The 23,306-nt window shown below is 46.4% G+C and overlaps 1 protein-coding gene and 1 long non-coding RNA gene across 4 annotated transcripts; both read left to right on the top strand.

Annotated features, from left to right (window-relative positions):
• The first annotated feature begins 1,706 nt into the window (after window positions 1-1,706).
• On the top strand, window positions 1,707-21,710 carry EIF4E2 (eukaryotic translation initiation factor 4E family member 2). Of its 3 annotated transcripts, XM_075157203.1 has the most exons (8): window positions 1,707-1,896; window positions 2,727-2,841; window positions 4,101-4,235; window positions 6,735-6,839; window positions 9,778-9,930; window positions 10,019-10,155; window positions 18,501-18,579; window positions 21,226-21,710. In XM_075157203.1, exons 1-7 carry the CDS (start codon window positions 1,877-1,879, stop codon window positions 18,544-18,546), a joined length of 711 nt encoding a protein of 236 aa, XP_075013304.1. In that variant the 5' UTR covers window positions 1,707-1,876; the 3' UTR covers window positions 18,547-18,579; window positions 21,226-21,710. The 3 variants fall into 3 exon arrangements, with proteins under 3 accessions (XP_075013304.1, XP_075013305.1, XP_075013303.1); XM_075157204.1 differs by lacking the exon at window positions 18,501-18,579; XM_075157202.1 differs by lacking the exons at window positions 18,501-18,579; window positions 21,226-21,710 and adding an exon at window positions 10,663-10,819.
• Window positions 20,092-20,475, top strand: LOC142085377 (uncharacterized). Its single transcript, XR_012674651.1, has 2 exons — window positions 20,092-20,317; window positions 20,382-20,475. It is a non-coding gene; the product is annotated as an uncharacterized LOC142085377 (long non-coding RNA).
• Window positions 21,711-23,306: the final 1,596 nt, after the last annotated feature.

Here is a 23,306-nt window from a genome sequence, read left to right as displayed (position 1 = left end):
AGGTAAGAACAATACTCAGTGTTGCACACAGCTGTCCTGTTTCACAGGCCAAGACTTTCTTAACATCTCATCTCCTGCCACAAGTATCTTTATTTGTTCCCATTATAACGTCTAGGTAGCAAAAAATTGAGGTAGTAATTTTGGAGACCTGCTGCAACTTCACTTTCCTGAGGAAAAGAAGCTAAGACTAGCTGGTGTCCGAAATTCTCAATGAAATGAACTGCAATTGTGGTAGTAAGGTAGATTGTCCTGTGGGAAAACAAGGGCTGATTAAAGCTCCTTCAAAAGGCAGGGGATGCAAACCTGTTTGCTAATTAAGAACTGGCTCCTGGAAGATATTAGAAATCTTTTACTAATATTGACATCAGCAGAGACTAAGAGGCCAGCAAAGGAAGCAGCACATTAGGTTTGCCTATGAACAGTCTCCATAGCAATTTGTATAACACATTCTTCCTGAAATATTTTAATAAACTGCTGGTCTTCAGATCACAAAGATCCCATTTAGGCGTAACTGCAACCAACTAGGAAATTCTTTATGAGTTTTTAAACTATTTCTGCTAGTATTTATTTCTAAACAACTTTCTATGTCTTCTGAGATTTTGAACACAGGTTTGAGCCCATAAAATTACAGGATGGGAGTTTCAGTGGTAAGGATATTTAGCCTAGGACTATGATTTCAGGGATGTTGCTGAGACACCCTTGCCTTTGCTTCCAAAGAGTAAAACAGGAATACCAGCACCGCATTACTGTGCTTTGCAAGGATAAATACACTCGGATGCTATAGTAACAGAGAACACATAGTGCCTTTCATATGCTGAATGCCCTTTTTTCATATTCCTTATTCCTGACCTACAGGCTATGGATTTTCTCTGCCTCTCTCCACATCACAAGTTGGTGGAGAAACAGAAACTACATCAGTCAAAAATCCATTTACTAATTCTGCCAGATAGCAGAAATTATTGATCAGAGGTTTGCAAAATACTACGAGAAGATTCTGTGCTCACAGGGTAACCTGGGAATGGATTCATAAAGTGTGAGGAGATGCTGCAGGGGGGACTATCTCCCCTGCCCTCTATAAACTGTCCATGATCATCTACAGACATCGAGGCGTTGCAGGCTCTTCACTGGTATTTTTCCCTCTCCTCTTCCCTTCCCTGCACCCTATGCAAGTCTCAGGTAGGGCGTGCTGGAGAAATAGTGTCAGCAGCCATAGCAAGGAGTTGTAGATCAGCTCAGATCTCTTCACAGGATGAAGGACGCTGACGACTGGCCTGTGTGGGGATCATGCCCCGGCCCCACCTGTACGAGGCCTGCGCCCTCCCTCCCTATGCACTGAAGGGAGAAGGAAGGGATGGCGGCCGGCAGCCGGGCTGGGCCTTGCCTGTCACCACAGCAGAGAAGTTGGGCAGACCCCTTAGGGAGTGACTGACCCCTAAAACTGCATCTACCAGAGACAAATGAACACTGTGAACAAAACGCCAAGGTACTTGAACCCGCTGCGTCTGTGTCACGCCCATGTCGTGTCAGGTGACAGCTCGACGCCAGGCCTCACGCCACGGCAGTTTCCCGCCCCTAGCTGCGGACCCACCTTACGCCACACCCAACATGGTGGCTCTGCCCGCCCGCCCCACTCAAGATGGCGGCTGCGCCGCAGTGTGTGGGGGGGGTCCTGCCAGAGTCCGCACTCAAGATGGCGACCGGGAGCGTTCTTTTTCCCCTTCCCCTCAGTCCCTTCCGTCTGCGCCGCGCTAATGGCACCGGGGGGAAGCGCGGGGCGGCTCGCCCCTCGCCGCCGGAAGCGGCGGAAGGCTTTGGAGAGTGGACTCGGCGGAGCGGAAGTCGCTGAGGTGGACGGAGGTGGCGGCAGCGAGCGACGATGAACAACAAATTCGACGCGTGAGTCGGTGGCGCGGCCCTCCCCGCCCCCCCCCTCCCCACCGCTGCGGGGGGCTGCGCGGCCCCGCTCCCTGCCGGGGGCTCCCCTCCGCCGCCCCCGCCGCCTCGGCACCGGTCGGGCGAGACGCGATGAGTCACGGGGCCGCGCACAGCCCCGTTCCTCCACCCTGAGCCTGGCCCGGCCCTGCTCCCGTGCTGCTGCCTGGCCCTGAGGGGATGCGGGCCCGAGGGGTGGGGGCAGCGGTCCGGCGGCACAAACCTCTGCTCGTGGCGGGGCATCGCTCACCGTGCCCCGCCGTGGGGCGGGCCGACCGGGGAGTCGCGGGCCGCCTTTTGGCCCCGCTTCTCGCTCATCTTTTCCGACCCTTCGCAGGGAATGGGGCGGGCGGAGAGACCTGTGGGGTGCAGGGCGCTGGCGTGGTGCCTGCTCGCCTGAGAGGCTGCCTGTGCCGTGCTTAGGGGCTCGGGGAGCTGGGTGGGAGAGAGTCAGCAAAGTACGGTGAGGGGTCTCCATGTTTGCCTCCTGAGTAGTTAGGGACCCTAACAAGTATTTGGGGTTTTCTGTGGCAGATCAGTATCTAGTATGAACTGCTTGAGTTTGTTCTAAAAAGGCATTTTGTTGTTCGCTTCTGCTTAAAAGTGTGTGTCTAAGATGCCTGTTATGGGGTCTGGACATGTAAAGTAGTAGTAGTTTTTACTGTGTGGGTTGTCAAACACTGATGGCCCTTGTACCACAGGGAAGCTTAGAAGCAGAGACTACTGGGGCTTGGTATGAAACTTTTCAGCTGCGAGATGCGAGACTCACTTTCTTTGTTCTTTTTCTTTGTCAGATTGAAAGATGATGATAGTGGAGACCATGACCAGAATGAGGAGAATAACACACAGAAAGACAGTGAGAAGGAAAAGAATGATCGAGAGAAACCACAGAGTACTACCAAGAGGAAGGTACGGTGCTGGCACCTGTATTCCATCGCTAGGGCATGATGTGGGTGTGCTAGAGAGTCAGTCCTCCATTCAGGGATAAGGAAAATATGTCTTGGTGGGCTGTGGTTGCTTAATGCGCTGTTACTGTTGTAATGAAGAAGGAGGGGCATTTGAATAATTTGACGTAGTTTTTGGAAGTGTATAATCTGAGGGGTGAATGCTCTCTTCACAAATGCAGCTAGTGCTCTGCTAGGGTTTTGAATGGAAATGAGAAATAAAGCTTTCTTTAAAAAAAAAATTTTTTTTGGAAGAGCCTGTAGGTTTGCAGTTGGTTTACCAGGCTGTGTTTGTGCCACTGATGAAATAACTCTTAAGACGGGTCTCTGTGAGTGTAGTGTAGCCTAGTTAAAAAGGTATATATCCATCTTGTACTGAGGAAACCTATTGTGTCTAGAGTAATGCAATTGTTATAAACTTACCATATACAAGAGGAGAGTAGAGATTTAAATCCTCGTTACTCCTGTAACAATATCAAGTGATACAAGATGAGGGCTTTTTGGGGATTTTTTTTCTGTCAGTTTTGACTCTTGGGTGACGAGTTCTCGTTAGCCTCTTTTATGCTCATTAGAAGTCTTTTTAATCAGAAATGGATGTTGTGGAAATTGAAAAATGATCACTGCCTACTGCTAGCGATGGGTTCTGCCAAAGCTGACATAACGAGTTCTAAGACAGACTAATCCTCCCAGAGTGTTAGGGTGTTGGTTGCTTAAGGGAGTTGGTGTCACCAAAGAGTTATAATTGCTTTTGAATCATGGTTTAGTATAAATGGGTTTTGTTTTTCCCAGAGGAGGAGACTGTCTTTTTTTTTTTCCTTAATTTGAAAAAGTTAAAACTCTTGTATTGCCCTTTTTAGTTTGTCTGTCTTTTTTCCTTTGAGATAGGAACAGTTAAGGACTAAAGGAAAATTTAGTAATACTGCCTCTAGTAATTATGAGGGTTGCTTTTTTTGTGATGCTCTCCTGAGCTTAAGTTATTATTTCCTTAGCTATCCCTGCACTGCAAATTTCTAATATTCTTTGAAGTAGTCAGCTGCTGTTAGCCTAATGGTTCATTTCAGACAATTAACAGAGATAGTATTTTTCTGTAAAAATGAGGATCCGTCGTTTGTTTCATAGTCTGTGAGGGCAGGAACATGTGGGCTTCTGATGCTGTGAATGTAACTTTTCCCACTCCCCCTTTAGAGGAGTGTATAAGGGTAAGCAAGCTTTTCTGTTCTGCAGGCTGTTGTCCCAGGGCCAGCTGAGCACCCCTTGCAGTATAATTACACCTTCTGGTACTCCAGACGAACACCCGGGAGGCCTACCAGCTCGCAGAGTTATGAACAGAACATCAAACAGATTGGCACCTTTGCCTCCGTGAGTATATCCCTGTTGTCCTGGTGTCACTTGGGCATGGCGCGGTCATCGTGGCTGGCTTACTCCCTGTGTGCTAGGTGTATGCACATGCAGGCTGTGCTCTTGTTGTCAGGAACAGAGGAGAGCGAGTGATTTGCCATGACTTACTTGTGAGTTCTTGAATTACCTACAGCAGGTGACGTGTCTTAAGCAGTTCTCCTCTGCCCTGTGCTAGACATCTGTGCCTGCAGTAATGGTGGTAGCTGGAATAACAATAGAAAATGAAAAGAACTCCCATGCAGCTTAAATCTGCTAGCTGGAGCAGGACTTGACAGGTAAGCAAGAGAAGAAAGGAACAGCTTTTCTGGATGCAACGTAGGTGTGAAGCAAAGACTGTACAGTCGTGTCCCCCCCCCAATCCCCCCCTGCCCATTATTTCCACCACAAAGACTGTGTTTGGAACAAGCATCTGGCATGCTGTATAAACAAGCAGCTGGTGGCCTGTTGTCTGTTGCCTGTCTGGAAATGATGACTGAGGTGCAGTTTGGTGTTGCAGTGAAGTTCATTAAAAGGCAAATTGCTCTCCCTTTCCCCTTCCACTCTTTGTGGTTGTTTATTCCTGGAATAAATTGAGCGTATCCCGGAAAGGCAGTGTTGTGTTGTTGCGTGGTACTGGCAGTGTAAAACTGTCATTAAGATCCCGAGATACATAAGCAAAACATATCTTCATTGTAGAGGCTTCACATACAATACCATTCTCAAGGCTGGGAAGTCTGTTGGCTGCTTTCTTTTTTTTTTTTTTTTTTTTTTTTTTTAATCTAGTATTTTGTCCAAATTTTCCAGGGTCCCCTTAATTTTGCCCACCAGTAAATCTCTATCTTCTGTAATGTGAGAATTCGTAACAACATCCCTTTATCCATTCTGGAGGCTGCAAAAATATGCCTGTCCAAGCAGCTGGGTTGTGTTGTTGCATCCACACAGGATAAGAGTGGGAAGAATAGCTCTAAGCCTATCATCATGGGTAGTTACTGCTCCTGTTCCCCTGCGTGAATGTTCCCTCAGCTCAGTGAATGAAAAATGTGGCTGCTGCATGATGATCTGGCAATAACTTTTCAGTCTGTTAAATCAGTGTAGCCTTAACATTGATTTTTAGCTCCTTAGAGGAAAAAACTTCACAGATTCTACTGTCTGCTTTTTGCTGCAAAAACTTTGTGGTTGCTATTGCAGGTTGGAAGTGCTAGAGTTCAGTTAGGATGGAGAGAGACTGGCCAGCAGATCTGATAATGTGTTTGGTTCCAGATTCTGTTTAAGGAGGAGAAAGAACAAGCTTCAGAAAGAATTGTCTGAGCCTAAATCTGGGTTCAAATTTATTCTTTGCTTTTCAGTAGAAAGCTCTAAAAGCTTTTAAATGCTAACCACTAGAGGGCATATTCACTCGGTGTAAGAATTTAATTTCCACACTGCATTTGGATGTGTCTGACAAAAATAGATTGCTTCTGACCCCACCTCAGTCTTGATTCATAATTTTATTGGCTATAAAAGCAAATTCCTGCTTGGATGGCAGAGGTCAGAGATTGGAGCAGAATTCCAGGTGCTGACCAAGTCATTAAAGTCTCTGATAAAGTACTTGGGATGGTGTCTAACCCCTCTGACTTCGCTGCTGGTCTGCTTAATAGCTATTGTCTTACTAAGTGGTAAGTAAGACTAAGTAAAATATAGTAATTAGTATAATCTCTTCCAGTGCCTTGTTTTGTTTTAAAGATCCAGCCTCTCTAAAATCCTTTCTCATCCAGAGAATCTCAAAGGATAAATATGTTATTTTTAAGAATTAGAAAAGATTATTCCCTTGCCTTCCGGCCAGACTGTCTGAAGTAGACACAGAGGTGCCAGAATGGAAACTGGTCAAAGTGAAGTGGTCAAAGTATACCATAGCAGATTGTAAAAGGAAGTAAGAGGTATTTAAATAAAAGCTCTGAATGGTGCCTTAAGATCTTAAACCAGCACCAGAATGTGTGTTTTGTCTTAAAACCTGGAAAATTAAGTACAAAAAATGTTTCATTTGGAGGCTCCTGCAGGCTCCACGATTGCAAAGAGCAGTGGTTAATTCAGGGCTCATGTGTGTAGCGTAGAGAGGCTTGGCTGTAGCTGATGCACTTGACACATACCCACCAATTGAAAGTTTGGGCAGTAGGATTTACAAGATATGTTTGGAACTGTTCTCCAGAGCACCAGTTATCTTACCACAGATTTCTTCAGACAAACACCAAGTGACTTTGGAGGCACCTGTTGAATATTTCAAGTGGTCATCTGGTAATGGAGCCAGTCAGAAACAGGCACCCAAGCTCTGATCCTACTGCTGCCTTCTGGGTGTCCTAATCTTCTTGTCTTGTGACAAGACAGTAGAACAGAAGAGAGGAAGGTGGCTCTGGCCAGCTGGTGTAGAAAGGGAAGCCTGTTTCTGTAGGAATCCTGGCTGTGAACAGTTTGAGCAGCCTCATTGTGTGGTTCATGTCATTGCAGGTGGAGCAGTTCTGGCGGTTTTACAGTCACATGGTACGTCCTGGGGACCTGACAGGCCATAGTGACTTCCATCTTTTCAAAGAGGGGATCAAACCCATGTGGGAGGTGAGTTGGAGCTCTCATTTCTGCCTTGGTATTTTCCCAGAGTATTCTGGAGGGAACCTTCTACAGTGAAGGAACTTGTCATTAAATGGCACTCCAGGCTTCTCTTGGGTGCAGTCCTTTCTTTGGGGTTTCCTGTAAACTTGTCCTCTGAACTCTGTCCCATGTAACCTAGCAGTCTTGTGACCTGCTGGCAGGGGAGAAGTGAGATGCAGGGAGGTGCTAGCTGCACTCCCCCAAAGGTTGCCGAACTGCCTTTGCCTGTGCGTCCAGAGGATCTCTGGGCAACGTTGCTTGGAGCCTAACGAAGGGGGAACCCCAGCTAGGCTCTGTGCCTCCTAATATAGACACTTGCGCCTTATTATAGCTTTGTCCAGTGACAGCGATGTGGGGCTTTCCTCTAGAAGGGCTGGACCTCTGTGAGTGGAATTCAGCAAAGCTTATAAGAAACCAACCCTCCTTTTTCAGACAAGGAAGGAAGAGGTGCATATGGTTAAAAGCGTACAGCTGTACGTAGAGTTGGAGACGGAAAGAAGACTTAGCCCTTCATTTACTTTTTTTGTTCCAGGGCACTTAGTTTGCTTCTGTTCATTCCGATCTAAATCTGTTAAAAAAGAAAAAAAAATTTTGCCCAGCAATCATTCTTCCAGTTCCTGGCCTGCTTCCAGCAATGACCAATACCATTCGCAATATGAGGATTTTATGTGTTGCTCTGAAGTACCTAATTATGCTGCTTGGTCCTGAGAAATTTATATGTGACCCTAGTTGGCAATTATTTTAAGCAAGGTGTTTTATAGCCAGTTACTGCAAATACAATTTATATAAAATGTTTAATCCTCTTCGGACTCCTAGTGAGCTAGCTGCTCTGATAATGTGTGAACCAGAGACTCCACAAGTTAATGATACCAGAATTTCTATAAAGCATTTCCCTGTAGCCATTTTAAGATGCGGGTGGAGAGATTCTTTGTTTTTTTACTTCTGGCCCCACTTGCTTGTATTCATAGAAGAGGACCTGGGATCCTGCTGCTGGCCTTCCCTTTGCTGATTGCTTTGTAGGGCTTTGTTTCTGCTCCTTTCTCTTCCAAACTAATCCTTACTTACTGTCATTCTTGTAGGCACATATATGCATGTATGTAGCTCTGATCTTTTTCTGGATCCATCTGTGCCTTTTCTGCGTAAAGTCAGAAGCACTAAGCATAATCTTCCCTGGTGATTTACTGGGCTGCAGATCACTATTATTCTGGTAAAGGGAAATCAAATGCTTGACTGAACCAAAGCTTGTTTAACCTGAAAGAAAACTAACAATAACCATAAAACACACAATACAGCATCTGCCTCCCAATCACTGTTCTCTTTCTAGCCTTGAACCTGCTTAAACCACGTTTGAAATATTTTGAGCAGTACCATTTTCTCTTCTGACCCCCATTAGTCATTGTGGAAAGTTTGAGGAGTTAAACCCAACTCCCTGCTTAAAGGCTGAAATCTAGATGGCTTAATTCTTAGAGTGTGATGTTCACAACTTGGAAAACAAGGACACTTAATTAGAAAGTAGTTTGCATCTCATGGGAGTATGCCACATTCCTAGAAGTTGTGTTGATTTGGATTCTTCCCGTGCATGTGGCTGCTCTCATGTTTTGAGGTTTGTCTGGAGCTGACGCCTCCCCCTTTCAGTACAGGCTTTAGCTCATACCTGAAAACGAGGAGTCTGGTGAATGCTGCTGTTATGCTGGCACTTCCACGTTTGCTCAGGATTGCTTCGTTAGCACTTGTTGTCTCTGAGAGCACACAGATGTTTAGTTTTATCTGAGCCCTAAAGAAGCTCTAAGGCTAAAATAAAGTTAACTTTGTTTCATTAAGAAGGGTTGGGCTGCCTTGCCTAGCATCTTTAAGGTGTATCCCAGCTTGGCAGAGGGGATTACTGGTGAGTTGGCCAGGGATGTCCTGTGTTGTGCAGTCCCATCCGAGTTATCCTTTGTTCTTCTCTGTTTCTATCCTAGACCTGTCTTCCCTTTCCCTTCTTAACTGCCCCTCTTTGACTTGTTCCTACCTCTCTTTCTGGCTTTGGATGGAATTTGTTCCCCCTCTCACCTTGTAAGCTACCCCAGCTACAGTGTTGTACAAGAGAATGCCACAGTGTTCTGTACAGAGGAGGAGCTGCTGTTTGACATAGGTGTGTGTTCCGTGAAGCAGGGGAGTCTGTAGCAGTTTTCAGCTCCTTTTCAGGTGCAACATATGGAATCACAATATTGGGGTGACGGACTGGCTGCTTAGCATAAATTTTTTCTTTACTCTCTCCCCTCGTTTTTGGTTATTTCCCTGGGTTGCCGCAGTTTGGAACAAACATCCAGTTGTATGATGTGTGATAACGTCACTGGTTCCCAGCGAAAGGACTGGTCCTTTCCGTGTTAACACAACTTGTGAGCCAATTCCTGGAAGTGTGGAAGAAAAGTGTTTTTCAACTTTTCACTTGCATTTAAATATCACTTTGCAAACTCCTTCCCTGCTTTCCATGTTCTGTGGTGAGGGATTTTTCCTGTTTTACAAGCAGAAGTACATATACAGGGGATTAGACAAAGGGAGAATCAGTCTCAGGGTTAGGAGTAGTTTTAGTGTCCTTGCCTCTTGTTCTGTGGGCAGACTGGTAGGCTGGTGTTAGTCTTTGGTAGTGGGATCAAAACACTAGAGCTCAAGTCTTCAGTGCATAGAGCTTCGTCTGGAACACTGAGAGTCATTGTTTCAAATACTTTGTATTCAAAGTAAGTGGTATACCTCCGTCTCTGCTTGTATGGGGGAGAAGCAAAATGCTTTTGCTTGAAAATACCTCCATTCTGTCCCTTGCCCCACCCAATCAATATCTGCTCCTGTCTGTGGCTCTGCTGTCTTGTGGGAAGCAGAAAAACAGCTAGAAGAAAACAAATCAATTTCTTGCCCCTCTTCCTAGGATGATGCCAACAAAAATGGTGGTAAATGGATTATCCGTCTGCGAAAGGGCTTAGCGTCACGATGCTGGGAGAATCTCATTCTGGCAATGTTGGGAGAACAGTTTATGGTGGGGGAAGAAATCTGTGGGGCAGTCGTCTCTGTCCGATTCCAGGTAAGCACTTCTGAGAATTGGCATGTACTTCCATTTGGCGGGGCTACAAAAAGTACCATCTGCTTACCCCTCACATGCTATTCTGTAGGAGGATATTATCTCGATATGGAACAAGACAGCCAGCGACCAGGCCACAACAGCCCGGATACGCGATACGTTACGAAGAGTGCTCAACCTACCTCCCAACACCATCATGGAATATAAAACACACACCGATAGCATCAAGTACGTGTGGTGGCAGGGGGAGGGCCTGCTGCTGGTTGCATGCGTGCTTGAGCAATTTAATGCAGATCGCAAAAATTGAGAGAAGTGCTCATGTGCGTTGGGGCTGTTCACTGTGAACAGTAATACAAACAGCAGCAATTGTTGCCAATGCACTTTGAAAGCCAAATATCTACGTCGTTATCGTGCTGTTGTTAGGGACATTTGGTTCTAATAGTAAAACCTTATTTTTTTGAAGCGTATAGTCCAGGGCTTTGTTAGCGATGCACCCAGCCTGTCACTTGGGAGATGTGCAGCCCAGTGTGGGACTGTGGCTTGATGTATTCAAAGACAAGATTGCAGTGGGGGGGACAAGATCATTTGAATAAATAGAGATGCTGGGGAATAAAGTGCGGAAGCTAACAGGGATTTATAGTGCCATTAGACTTATAAATGGTCTTGGGAAAGCGTTGTGTGAATTTACAGTGCTGTACAAATGATTTCTAATCATAATAAACGTCGTATATTAAGTCTTCCAGGCCCTGGTGACAGAGGCTCTTTAACAAGACTAGAAGATCACGGTACACAGAGAGGACAGCTGTATTTTTAAATAAACCTATTATAGCTTACCATACCCGGCCATTCAGGGTGACTTTTATTTCTCGCGAAGTGACGAAAAATTGCATATATAGATATTAGTTAGAGGAGGATAATGTAATATTTTTTTCTTTTTTTCTTAAGCGTATTGTAAACCAATACGCTGATTAGGTCATATTGGTTAAATTAACACTTGAAAAGGTGTACCCGGAAAAAGAAGTGAAACAAATTAAGAAGACATTGATAGAGCAGTGAGCTTTCTAATCTAGCCTGTAATCAGGGGTGCAAGTACCTTTCATGACTTCCTTTCATTATGCTAGCTTGTCCTTTCCACATAATCACCCTGTCATCAGTGTGCTGTCAAACAGTGGTGAGATCAATCCTGTTTTTAGCAAACAGCTAGCTTCCAGTTGTGGCCAATTTTGAGTGTGGGTCGCTAGCAGTAATACAGAGGTTTCGTTTAAACTGCCTGTAGGCATCTAGTGGCCCTCCCTCCTGTGTACGTGGGAAAGAGAAGGGAAGGAGAAATTATTATTATTAAACTGAATCTTTTCCAGGCAGCTTTGGTTTCTGAAAGTTCCCACTTCTGTTGTTGAAATCTCGTATTCATGATTTTGCCATAACATTTCTCATGCACTTTTTGCCAGGAGAGGGCACTATCGACTCTCTGTCCATGTTATGAGATAGCAAAGTGCTCATGTGGACACATAACAGGGTATTTTACTCCTGTTCAGCAGTAGCAGACTGCGGACTGTGGTGATGCGGCTTTGTGGTGAGAGGAGGAAGGTGTTTGACTTCTCTGTCTCTGTAGGGAAAGCTGTGTCCTGAGCCAGCTGTCCGAAGCTGTGGTGATGGTGGTTCACGTAGCAAGTTTAGAATGGAAATGATGTGGCCTTTCCCTTATAAGCTATCGCCACCAGCGCTTCCTAGGACAGAGAATGCTGCTATAACGATGTTTGTAACTGTTGTTGCTCTGGCAGGTGGCAGTCCTTGAGTGATGGTGCATCCAATAGTGTGGTCTGACTTTCCTCCAGCAGTGTAACATGCCGTGCTTGCCGCCCTCTCTTCCTGCATAACATCAAAGTTTCATTTTGTGCTGCTGACGTATGGTGCAAAATGAGCTTGTCCAAGAATAACAGGTGTTTGAGGAATCAAGTTTAGTAGCTCAGATTACAGCTGGGAGCAATTCTTAAATAGGAGTGGACTGGCTTGTCTCCCACTTATTTTTCTGTGGGTAGGAGGGATAGTCAGGAGTTGGTTGATGGTGTCCTAGTGAGGTAGATCTAAGCAATTAACCTTCCGCCATGTAGGGGATCATGAGAGCTCTTTTCTTCCATTGCCTCGCTTGAGCTGCAGCAGTCTGATTGGAGTGCTGTCCAACATCGCCTTCTAATGGCACTGGTGTAAATTCAGAGCAGAACTGCTTGTCAGTGGAGTTTCTGTGTAGTGATGCATGGAACGACTTCTTGTGCCTTTCTCGCCTGGTACCAGCAGGCAGCAAGCGGCAGCAGCTGCAGAGAGGTAACGGTGCCTGCTTCGTTGACAGAGAAGAGCAGGACAGCCCCAGCTTTCAGTCTGACTCTGTTTGGCTATGCTTCATATCATTAAGGTTCTCTCACTAATGAAGAATCTCTTGTGTAACTAGTTCTATCCTCCATAAAGTCTGGCTCCTTTTCCTCACCCATCTATCAAGCCCTGTTGAAATGCTGTCCGTCATGAATAAACTCCACTTATGCTGCGCATGTACCATGTGATTTATGACTCGGGAGGGCTTTCTAGCCAGCACTCTATATTCACACTCTGGCTGTGTTTTATGAAAGGCTCTAATGGAAGAGCCGTGCTGTAGGCTTTGTCAGGGCTGCCTTTCTAGGGGGGCTTGTGGCATTTTTCATTTGTATGGGCTGCATCTCTCCACTAGAGCTCTGCTCATGTGCAGGGTTTGATTGGCATTGATTGTGCTTCGGGGAAGGGAGCACGCTTAGCAAGAAAAGAACAGGCGTTTCTCAAAACCTTGACTTTTAGGTAGTGAATTGACCTGGATTAGCTTTTGACACACTGTAAATGAACGCTTCTGTAGAAATTGCTAGCATGCCCCTCACTGTGGAACCTGAGCTCTGTGTTTCAGGTTTTATATATTCCTTTTGTGATGATGCATTTCGTATTAACTCATTTTTAGACACCATTTTTCATGAGTTGTCAGTGAGGCTGCAGCCCCCTTTGTTTCAGAAAGTGGTGGTGCTGCCAAACTGCGTTTGAAAAGTATCTGTTGCTTCACAGCTATTCCAAGGAGCTGTTCTGCATTCTGTCCTTTCTGCTCTCAGTGGTGGGGCTTGTGCATTTAGCTAGATAAGCAGATCTTTCATTGCAATTTTCCTGTGTTTGTCCTTTCTCTTGCTTGTGATATTGACAAGCTGCCTAAATCCCAGTGAGTGGAAGGGTCAGCCTAGTCTGTATTAATTTCCAATCTTGCTAGAAGAGCTAGAGCAATCTCTTGGACGCTGCTTAATTCCAGGGGATTTATAGTACCTTAGACGTTACAGTGCTGAGCACCTGAAAAGAACATATGTGACATTTTGTGGGCTACCTTGTTTCAGTAGCTGGAGAGAAATCGCTTCTCTTTGTTCCCTCAGACGTGGACTGAGAGATGTGCACTCGGATGTAGTGAACCACTTAATAGGTTCTGCTCATCAGCGTTGCTAACCTTGGAGGTGACGTGGTCCAGCAGTGACAGTGGGTTATGGGACAGTGGCACTCCCTGTGGTTTGGAATTAAAAACAATGACCTCTTACTTTTTGCTGCCTTAGGAGGTGCACTGTGCTTTTTTTGAAAGCAGAATATTGCTAGGCACAGCCTGGTCATGTCTCAATGAAGCCACTGAAAATATTCAGGTATCTGCAGCAGGTGAACTGCAGTTGGGAGAAGGGTGGAGAGAAAGTGACCACTGTAAAGTTTGATTTTTGAGCATTGCAGTGTGAAGTGCTTGGCTGCCTTGCATACGCCTTTGCCCTGCCTGGGGTTATCAGTCTTTCTTTTCTGCGCTGGTAACTGTGTGGTCAGTGACCATCTCCTGTGTGAGAGCTCTCGCCTACAGTACCATCCAGGAATCCCAGGCAAATTCAACAGCGTTGCCTCATATGCCAGGAGAGACCGGACCTGTGGCCATACAGCAGGCTGCCACTGAGTGGGCTGGTCTGGAAATATTTTGGTTGCTGTGTGACTTTATGGATTGTCCTCTAAGCTCTAAAGCAAGGCTGCTTTTTCTGAAAACAAAGCTTCAGTTATTTGTAAGTGCCTGCTGCAGTGAGAGCTGAGCAGGGTATAAAACTATCCTTTCCTTTCAAAGTCACCACTGATAACTAATGGGACGGCTCGAGTAAATGAGAAGAATAGTTGATCTTAATAGGGCTGGCACTGGGTTCATTTCACTGCAGGCAGTTGGAGGAAATGGCCTCAGACTATATTTTAGCTAGGAAACAAGCAGATATCCTGTGGAGGGAATAAGGGTATGCACCGTAAGAAAACTGCAGGGGCAAGGTTCTCGGGACAAAAAAGTGAGGAATGAGGAAAAGAAATCCCCATGGAAGTGGCAGGTGTTGGGCAAGATGATCAGTGTTTGTGAGACAGTAAGCTGGTGGAGGGGTGCTTGTGAGAAGTCTCCCTTGTTGTTACATCAGAGTTCAGCTAATTCTGTAACTCTGTTACGTTTTTATAGCACTGGTTTCCATTTGCTTGCTAATTTCCAAGGCCTTAGGAGAACTCCTCAATGCTGCTGTCCTAGTTGTGTCATCTTTGTCTTTGACTGTATCTTAAATGGTGTGGGCAGGGTTAACCTTGTCTAAAGTTAGATGGTTTGCAGATGGGACCCATACACACTGTCCAATGCCTGTTAGTGGAAGGCAGGTTGCCTTGGGTCTTGCCAGCTCTAGAGAGCTGCGTTGTTTCACCTTCATTCCTTCAAGTCTGAGAGCAGGAATAAAAGCTAGAGGAGAGTGGTGAGGTTCCAGATCTGATAGCTGTCCTCTTCTCCTGAGTCTGTGCAATACTGGCTTAATTCATTTATCACTCCATTCTCCAATTCCAGTAATATTTCCAAGTGCTGCAAGTCTAAGAGCACTTCCGTAGACCTGGGCTTTGAAATGATGGATTCGTTGATTCATTCCCTGTCACTGTAGTATACTTTATTCAGAAGTGTCTGTGGCTTTGTAAAAGGCTTCTTTGTCTTGGTGGCCTGTCTCTTACCAAAGAAGTGACTATAACCTATTTATTTCATGTTTCTTTTCAAGGAGGTCAGTTCAGATGTGTTCATTTCAAAGTCATGATGGCTTCCCGATTTGCCTTTGCTACAGATGCTGCCAGATATGTGAAAGAATTATTTCAAGCTAGAAGAATATCCTAGATTTTTTAAAGCTATTAGTTTTCAGGCCTGTCACAAAGTTCTTGACTGGCTTTGAATAAATCCTAAACACTCTGATAGAACATGGGGAGCACCCAGGAAGAGGCTGTGCTGCTCTGGACCATACCTGCAGAGTGAGTGGTCAGTGTGCTGGGAGGTTGCACGCAGCTGGCGGAAGGGACAGACCTTGGTGACTGTTGTGAGGGTAGCAAGCACTATGAGCTCTCTGTCTCCTTTTTTAGCTGGGGAAGGAGGTGGTAAGGAGGCAGGGCTGCACTGAAGGGGAACTGCTAGGACTTGAAGATTGAGGATGGTTGGAGAAAACAGCTAGTGCTGCTTGCACAATGGTGATTTGGAAAGTCCCTTGAAGCGGCTGTAGCTGTTCTTCCTCTTTTTGCTGGAGTCCCCGATAGTGGCTCCTTTTTGCATTTTTTTTCCTCAACTTACTTGATGGGGATAAAGGGAGCCCTGCCTGGGCCCTGAACCCTGGGCGGTGGGGGAGAAGGTGGGAAGTTTCAACAGTTGTGGGTCAGGAATGAGAGTGGAAGAACAGCTCTGGCTGGCTTTATTTAGCCTACTAATGTTTCCATTTCCCATCTGTTCAATGGGAATAACCTAAGTGTTGGGGATCAATTCACTGAGTATCTGATCGCTGCGCAGACAGTATAGCAATAAGGTACTAAAAATGTCTATACATAAAAATAACCTCTTAGACTATCTGGCACTGTGCCTTTGGCACGTCACAGGTCGTAAAGATTCTGCCAGACGAAATTAACTGGCAGCCTTGTTCGGTACGAAATGGAGAGCAGTTTGCTCCGCTAGCATAGTTTAGGTACATTAGGGCAGACACATCCTGGTGGATTTTTTCAGTCAAGTCAGCAGATAGTTGGAGTAATTAGTACTATAATATGTATGAGGGTCTTGGCTTAAAAATTCTTGGCTGGAAGAGCTTTTCTCTATGTCTGTGAGAAGGACTTGGCAGCTGAAGGACTATGTGCATGATGTTATTGGGATGTTGGAACAGGGAACTCCTTGGTTTGAAAGGGGTAATAAATTATCGATTATGTTGACAAATAATCTGCCCTTGTGTCCCTTCTGCAGAGAACAGAAGTTACGAGTTTGGGGAGAACTGTGGGAGAGGAAAGAGAGAAGATGTGATTATGGGTGATGGAAATGTGGTAGAAATACAAGGCATTGGAGGATGGAGGGAAGACATGAAGGTAGAGACTTTTTGACAAGGCAGGAGAATGTTCATAGCTTTCCAACCTGTATTCAGCAGCTAAGAGGGCTTCAGAGTTTCTCTTCCCCCTAACTTTATTCTGGAGGGAGGCAGTTGTACCCAGTGTCTAGTATCACGTGCTGACTGGGTGAATGGGCAGTTGTCCTTTCTCTGGAAGACTTCTTGGCCTTGTGGCCTTGAAGGGTGCTGTGTCTGGGGAGACTTGGGGGGAAAGTTCCCATTTAGGGGCGTCTGTGCTGCTGCCTTGCTTAGAATGAGCCACTTGTGGTTTTGTCTCCTGCCAGCAGCATACTGCTGTACTATAAGCTGAATTGCAGATCTGACCAGGCATGCTGATGCACCACAGCTGTGTCCAGTGTGCTGTCCTGTGGCATCTACAGCGCCCTTTGCTGTCTTTCTCCCTCACGTTTCCTTTGGCTTCAAGGGCTCATGTCTGACGGTCATGAGATACCATGTAGCTTTCGGACTCCCATGGATGACTGTTACTCACTTGTCCATCCTAGTCAAGATCAGGAGGATTTTGAGCTACCATGGATGGAGGGAGACTGAGGAGGAAACCTAGCCAGCCATAGATAAGGGCTCTGTTAGACCAGCTGATCACCTTGGTAGTTCACAGGAGCCTGTGCCTTGGGGGGCTATGGAGATTTAGTTGCTTCTTGGAAGTTTTCTCAAAGCGGTTTTGAACTGGGAAGAACTGGAGTGTTTTGCCACTCATCAGGCTTGTACTGGTGGTGCTGAAGTCAGTGATCTTTAGGATTTCACCTTCAGCACTTTCGAAAGAGGGATTTGCTGTCCTGTGGCCTGGAAGGCAGTGTCACAAATTCCAAACTGTACACCACAGTGACGAGCTTCTTGCTTGTGCCCTCTTTGTTGCGTTCGCAGCAAGACTGCCTGTATGTGGTGTACAGTTTTGCAGAGTGCATGTGACAGGCACTCTGCCAGTATACTCTGTGTTTGTTTGGGCTATGACTTTGCTGGGCAAGAGCATATGACACCTGAGCTGCTGCTTTTGCAACTGCTGATTGGGAGCTTGACTCTGTGAGGCTCAGGTAAGAGCCAGGCTGGTGGTCTGTTTTTGGCACAGATGCTGACTAATACAGGATTCCCATTTCTGGGCTCTCCTGTTGTGTTGCAACGGCCCGATGAGGCAATGCAGAAAACAAGATGTGAGGTAGCTGCTAAGTACCAGCAACAAAATCTGCAGGGTAGTCTGGGTTTATGACTGACCTGGGTTCCCTTTGAGGTCCCTCCAGCTCCATGGGCTTCTCCAGGTTCAGTAAAAGTCTTGGCGTGTGCTGTACGCACCAGCACTGTTTTGCTGGGAATGGGAACTATGAGGTTCTTTGATGTCTCTGATCCCAAAGATAATAGTCATGCTCACATTAACCTCGGCATCTTTTCCCTGAGAGCGCTTTCAGTATGCTGCCTTTGTAAAACAGACAGCAATTTTTCAGTCTGCTAGCTTCGTCCGTCAGTAACGTTCTCCACCAGGGAATGCAGCGTTAGGCCTGTCCCTCTAACTTATCTGAAAACATTTTCATTTCAAATAGCTGTAATGTTTTTACTGGGTTGTCATTAACAATGCAGGTTTACAATAGGAAATGAGACTTTCTAATAACAATTGGATTCTGCTGCCTGATCGAAGAATTTTGTAATAACTAAGCCATGTGGCATTAAAAGAAGCCCTTTTTGGCGGGATTACTACATACGCAGGTATGTGGTGAAGCATGAGGCCAGTAACTGGCTGAGTTTAACCAGCCAAGGAACATGATAATCCTCCAGGAAGACGTAACATCGGCTATTTTATTAGCAACAGGAAATGGATATTCCATTTGTGACTGGGAAGGTCATACCTGTCTCTGGGTATTAATGTGGCTATATCACCAGCAGCCAGCGAGAAAGCTTCATGTCTGTGCAGAACGTTAAAGCTGCCTCGCGCTGTCAGATGTTTGGCTGGGTTTTAAGGATGCTTCTATCCACTAGGGCTATCAGAGAATATTGCCTTGCTCTCTGAAGACAAGTGCCTTTCAAACGCCATTGAATGTTTCTGCTCTCGTTAAAAGTTAAGAAGCCTTTGATCTGAAGTGCTGGTTTTTTTTATTTTTTGTTTCATTTTTTTTTTTCCCTCTGGCTTGCCAGGGCCTGGGAGGAGTTTCATGGCCTGGTGAACAGCAGTGGCCGCTGATCGAACGCTCCCCCTCCCTCTGTCACACCCAGGGTAGGGCCTCATCTTTCTTCCTATGTGACTTCATGGCATACCTCTCAGCTTCCAACCCTCCTCCTGTGGGCTGGCATGTTCTCTTGCCTTATGGGCCTGGTGGTGGGTCCATTCTGCTACTGCCTCTTTCCCAAAGGTCAAAATGATTTTTAAAATTTTTTTTGACCAAAGACACCAACATTCACCATGGTCTCCATTCACGCAGCATTTTCTGTTGTGATGCTGTGTGCTGTTTTGCTAATGTGTCCTTCCTCTGTGCAAGGCACTTGTATCCCAGACCTGGTCCCAGGAGGCTGAGAGGTATGTCTTCAGCTTGGGTCTGTTGCCTAGGGTTGACTGTCAGCAGATACGGAGTGGTAAATGAATGCTAAGCACATCCATGTGATGGACACTGAGAGAGGCGCCTGGAGCTTGGCATACGTGCCTTTGCTCTTGACAGTGGGCTGGAGCAGAATAAATTAGTCTGTCAATAAAAGCTTGTTCAGGAAGGACAGACAGTAGCTACTGTATTTAGAAATAATAATGCTGTGGCTAATGAAATGAAACCACCTGCTACTTCTGGTGGTGGCAACCGACCATGTGCAGAGAAAATAGCCAAGGTGAGCTCAGGGCTGTTGTGAACTTCGCAGCTCAGATTGTTTTTCCCCTCCAGTGCCCATTTCCCCGATGGCAGCTCCTTTTCTTAAAAAGGGCTAGCAGGAGGCCTGGCAATGAGAGTTGTGTTTGGTTGTAGCCAAGTGGGATTGCTGCATTGCCAAGTGCCAGAGCAGGGGAACCCGCTGGAAGGAAGCGTTACGTTGCCCGGTTTCCGCTCCATGGTGGTATGTAGCTGCTCCAACACAGCCAAGCTCCGAGGGGCCTCTTGGGAGCCCAAAACCTCCCTCCACAGCTTTGGGCAAGCAGTGTTCTCATAGCTTGCTCTGAAGTCATGGGTGAAAATAGTACCTGTCTTTCCTCACAGATTTGGCTTTTTGTGAGGATCAATGGTTACAGAACGTTACACAGGCACCTAGCAGTGTTGTTATTGTTCGATGACATTCAAGTGACCTTCCAGAGGAGGAAACCAGCTCACTTCATGAAATACCAGTCTCAGAAGGCAGTAAATGTGCCAAGTGTGTAGGAAAACAGTGACAGAGTTGATGTAGCTCTCAACTGTGTTGGGTTACCTATGCTGAGCAGGGAGACTAGTGATGAGCAGAGGGCCTGGGGCACCCCGATAAAGGTGAAAGGAGGCGAAATGTGGAAACCTGTCTGAGAAAGAGCTAACGAAAGCGTGCTGTCCTCCTGAGGTAGATGGCACGGGTGAAAGTACAGTATGGGATAGAAAGCCAAACCATTGTTGCAAATTAACCGGAATCCAGTTAATGAATCCTGAATCATGTTCCCAAATGGCAGCACAGCCTGCTTTGCTGGCAAGTGCAAAGGTGAATCCCAGTCTTCTGCAGATGGCCTCCAGCATGGTTTTTGCTGTCATGTCATAGCAGAGTAACTTGTTTAACTCTCTAAAGAGTGTTTTTTACTTCCTTCTGCTCCTCCAGCCCACCTCCTGGAGGTGTTCCAGCATGCACTGTGCTGTGATGTAACGGCTACCGTGCAGCTCTTAGCAGCACACTATGCTAGCTCAAGGGTTTAAGCAGGATTTTACAGTCCTGCAGATCACCTTGCTTCTGAAGCTGTTACCTTTGCTCTTCAACACAGGTCTGCCGATTTGGTGTGATATGTGCTGGGGCATCCCTAGGTGTTGTGGTGGTGCATTCATACCCCCCCTTTTAAGCGGCCTCTAAATCACTCATTCACGACAGATGTTTGGTTTGTTCCCTGTTACAGGAAGAGCTGCCAAACCTATCCTCTCAAAATAATTGTAATCTCATTTATTTCCATTTGAGTTTAACAAAACCACACCACCTTTCTATTAATGTGTAAATATGCTTTGCCTATTGCTGCTGCTCACAGGCTAGCAGTAGCATTAACACAGGTTTCTGTAACCTGCCCCATCTTCAGTTGCTGCCATGTGTCACAAGACTATACAAATGAAGGTTGTGGACTAGCAGTCCTTTCTTTGTCAGTAGCCCCTGCGACTCACGTGGCTGTACTCATGTGAGTAAAAGCTGCTGAAGAAACTCTTCTATTTAAACTTGAGGGAAATGTTCTTTTCAAATTAGATATTCTTTTAATGTTGGAGAGACCAGAGAGCTAAACTTGTTGACAGCATGACAAAAGGAGCCTAAATATAAGGGACAGAGACAGGAGGAGGTTGGACTGACGGTATATTTGTGCTCCAAGCAGAATCCCTGAGGGTAAATGTTTGGGAAGGAAGAGATCTTGCAAGTTGTTTAAACACCACAATCTATCAGAGAGGTTTCCAGAGTCTATCATATGCTTTGCTCACAGGAGAAGACACTTTTTTCTTCCTGATGAATGGGGATGAACCAGGATCTCCCTGTGTTCCAAGTGTTCTGGGGCAGCAGGTTGACTTATGTGAAAAGTCTCTAGTTAGAAAGCAGATCTGCTTAGGAGGTTTAACGAGCATTGGTTTGAGTAACATACTGGGATGGCAACACTTGTAGCCATGGTGGGTGGAATGGGGGGGTGCTGTGATCTGAAGCAATGCACACCTTTAACGTCTGTCTTCCCTCTGTTTTCCAGGGATAATTCAAGCTTTCGAAACACAAAAATCACATTGTGAGAACAAGAGTTGGCACTAAGCTCCTCTCTCCATGTGGAAAGCACTGAGAGGTCTCCACCAGTGCCCTCCGACCTCTGAAGGGACTCATGGGCCACTCTCTCGCACTCCTCCTTGGAGGAAGGATCCATCTGAAGCCCTCCAGCAGCGGTGACAATAGAGGCTGATTTTGTCATACACAAACTTTTTTTTAGCAGTGGGGCGGGAGGCCAACCTTTCAATTAGCAGCGTGCCCTTGGGGCCGCATCTTGCAGCACTTTCCTCTCTTTCTCTACACGGCATGCAGGATCTCTGGGATTCTGCCTCAAGGTCAGAGCCTTTTGCTGAGGGATACCAGTATTATGAATCTCTCTGCAGCTGGGAGGAGCTTCCCAGTTGAGAGTCAGCCCTATGGTTTTCAAATGCCCCCTTTCAGCTCTGCCAATAAATTATTGGGTCTCTTTGTTTCTTTCAGTCTCTCTTTTTTTTGGCTCTGTCTAAAAATCGGTGGGATGGTATTTCTCTAGGCTGAGGCAGGACCCCAGGCCTGCTTCTGCCAGCTCCATAAAGCATCTTCCCCTGAGCTGCCGACCTACGTGAAGCAGCAAAGCACCCCAAGTGCCAGTGGTGGCCAAACTTTGCTGTATTTGTGGAGTTATATGGGCAGAGGAGTTAGAGGTATAACATCTTGCTTGAAAAATGAGATGCTTGCTTTGTCTTTGCCCCTTCTTCATACTCCCTGGTTAGCAGTGCCTTGCACGCAGCCCTGTTTGTTGGGGAGAGGGATGCAAGCTTCCCTTAAACTAGGACAAAGAGATGTTTGGTGTCACTTAGTTGCCTTGGCTCTGGCTGTCTCGGTGGAGAGCCAGCAGTGCTGCCCCGTGTTGGATCCAAGGAAAGGCTGAACGCAGGGCCATGCGTGCTTCTGGGGTGCACTGAGGTTTGCAAGTCTCCGGCCATCTGGAAAACTGGACCTGCAGTGGGTGTAGCAGAAGATGGCGATGGCCCAGGCTGCTGCTTACAGCTGCATGAAAGCTGTGACCAGAAGAGGGGCTGCAAGTGACCCCCTGTCTCCTGTCCTCTGGGGTGAGGCTAGACTGATGGGTTGTTGCCTGGAAAGCCAGCATGGCTGCAATTCGGATGCCACAGAAACAATAGGAGCTAATTATTTCCTCTGATTCTGCTTGACTACAATGCTAATTGTACTCATTAACAGCTCCAGCCTTTTCCCTCCAGCCTTTCCCCCTTTTCCTTGGGGAATCGCACAATTGCCTTTCGTTTTTAATAGAGCCTTTGCATGGGGCCCGGGAGGGGAGGCTGTGGCCAGAGATGGGGCCCACCTCCTGCCCTACGTGCTCTGTGCAGTCCCCCAGGAGAAGGGGCTGCTTGGGCCAATTTGGTCACGACCGCAGAACTAGTGGCCCATGTCTGGGACAATTACCGGCTGTGGGGACTGGGAGACCTTCAGCCTCGTGGCTCCAATTGCAAATTCCTCATGTTATTATTGGAGCCTAGACTGAAAGCAGCCAGGACTGGCAGAGAAAACAGTTTAAGGTACTCAGTCTTCTGAAGGGTTTGTTTTCCGCATTGAGGGTGTCAGTCCTAGGCTGTCTCTAGAAACATTCAGCGCACATTAGCGATGACTAACTGCTCCCCGCGGTCAGGCAGTTTGTGCCTGCTGGCACCTGGCTGGGCAGGGCGCAGGGCAGTTCCCCAGGCTGTGGTGGCATCCCTCTCTGTGTTTTTTGAGACCCCATGGTCCTATTCCTGCTCTTGCCACTTGTTTGTCACCAGCTCTCAACCAAATGTTGTTTTCCAGGCGCATTTTTCCCCACTGTGATCAGGTACTACTACGGCTGCTACTTAAAATTCCTTTTAAATACAACTCTCCCCTGCTGCTCTCCAGTATTTGTTAGGGGGGATTTAGTTGTAATTACAATTTGGCAATCTAAGCAAAAATAGCCTTGCAAGGCAAGGCTGAAATACTAGCTGCAGACTCCTTTTATCCACAGCACATTTAGCTTCTTGCAGATGACATCACTTAGGGCTTTAGTCCTGTTGTTGT

The sequence above is a fragment of the Calonectris borealis genome, chromosome 9, assembly GCF_964195595.1.
Source record: "Calonectris borealis chromosome 9, bCalBor7.hap1.2, whole genome shotgun sequence".
Lineage (NCBI taxonomy): Eukaryota > Metazoa > Chordata > Aves > Procellariiformes > Procellariidae > Calonectris > Calonectris borealis.
The sequence above is the reverse complement of the archived record's forward strand: the minus strand, read 5'-3'. Positions and strand labels throughout refer to the sequence as shown.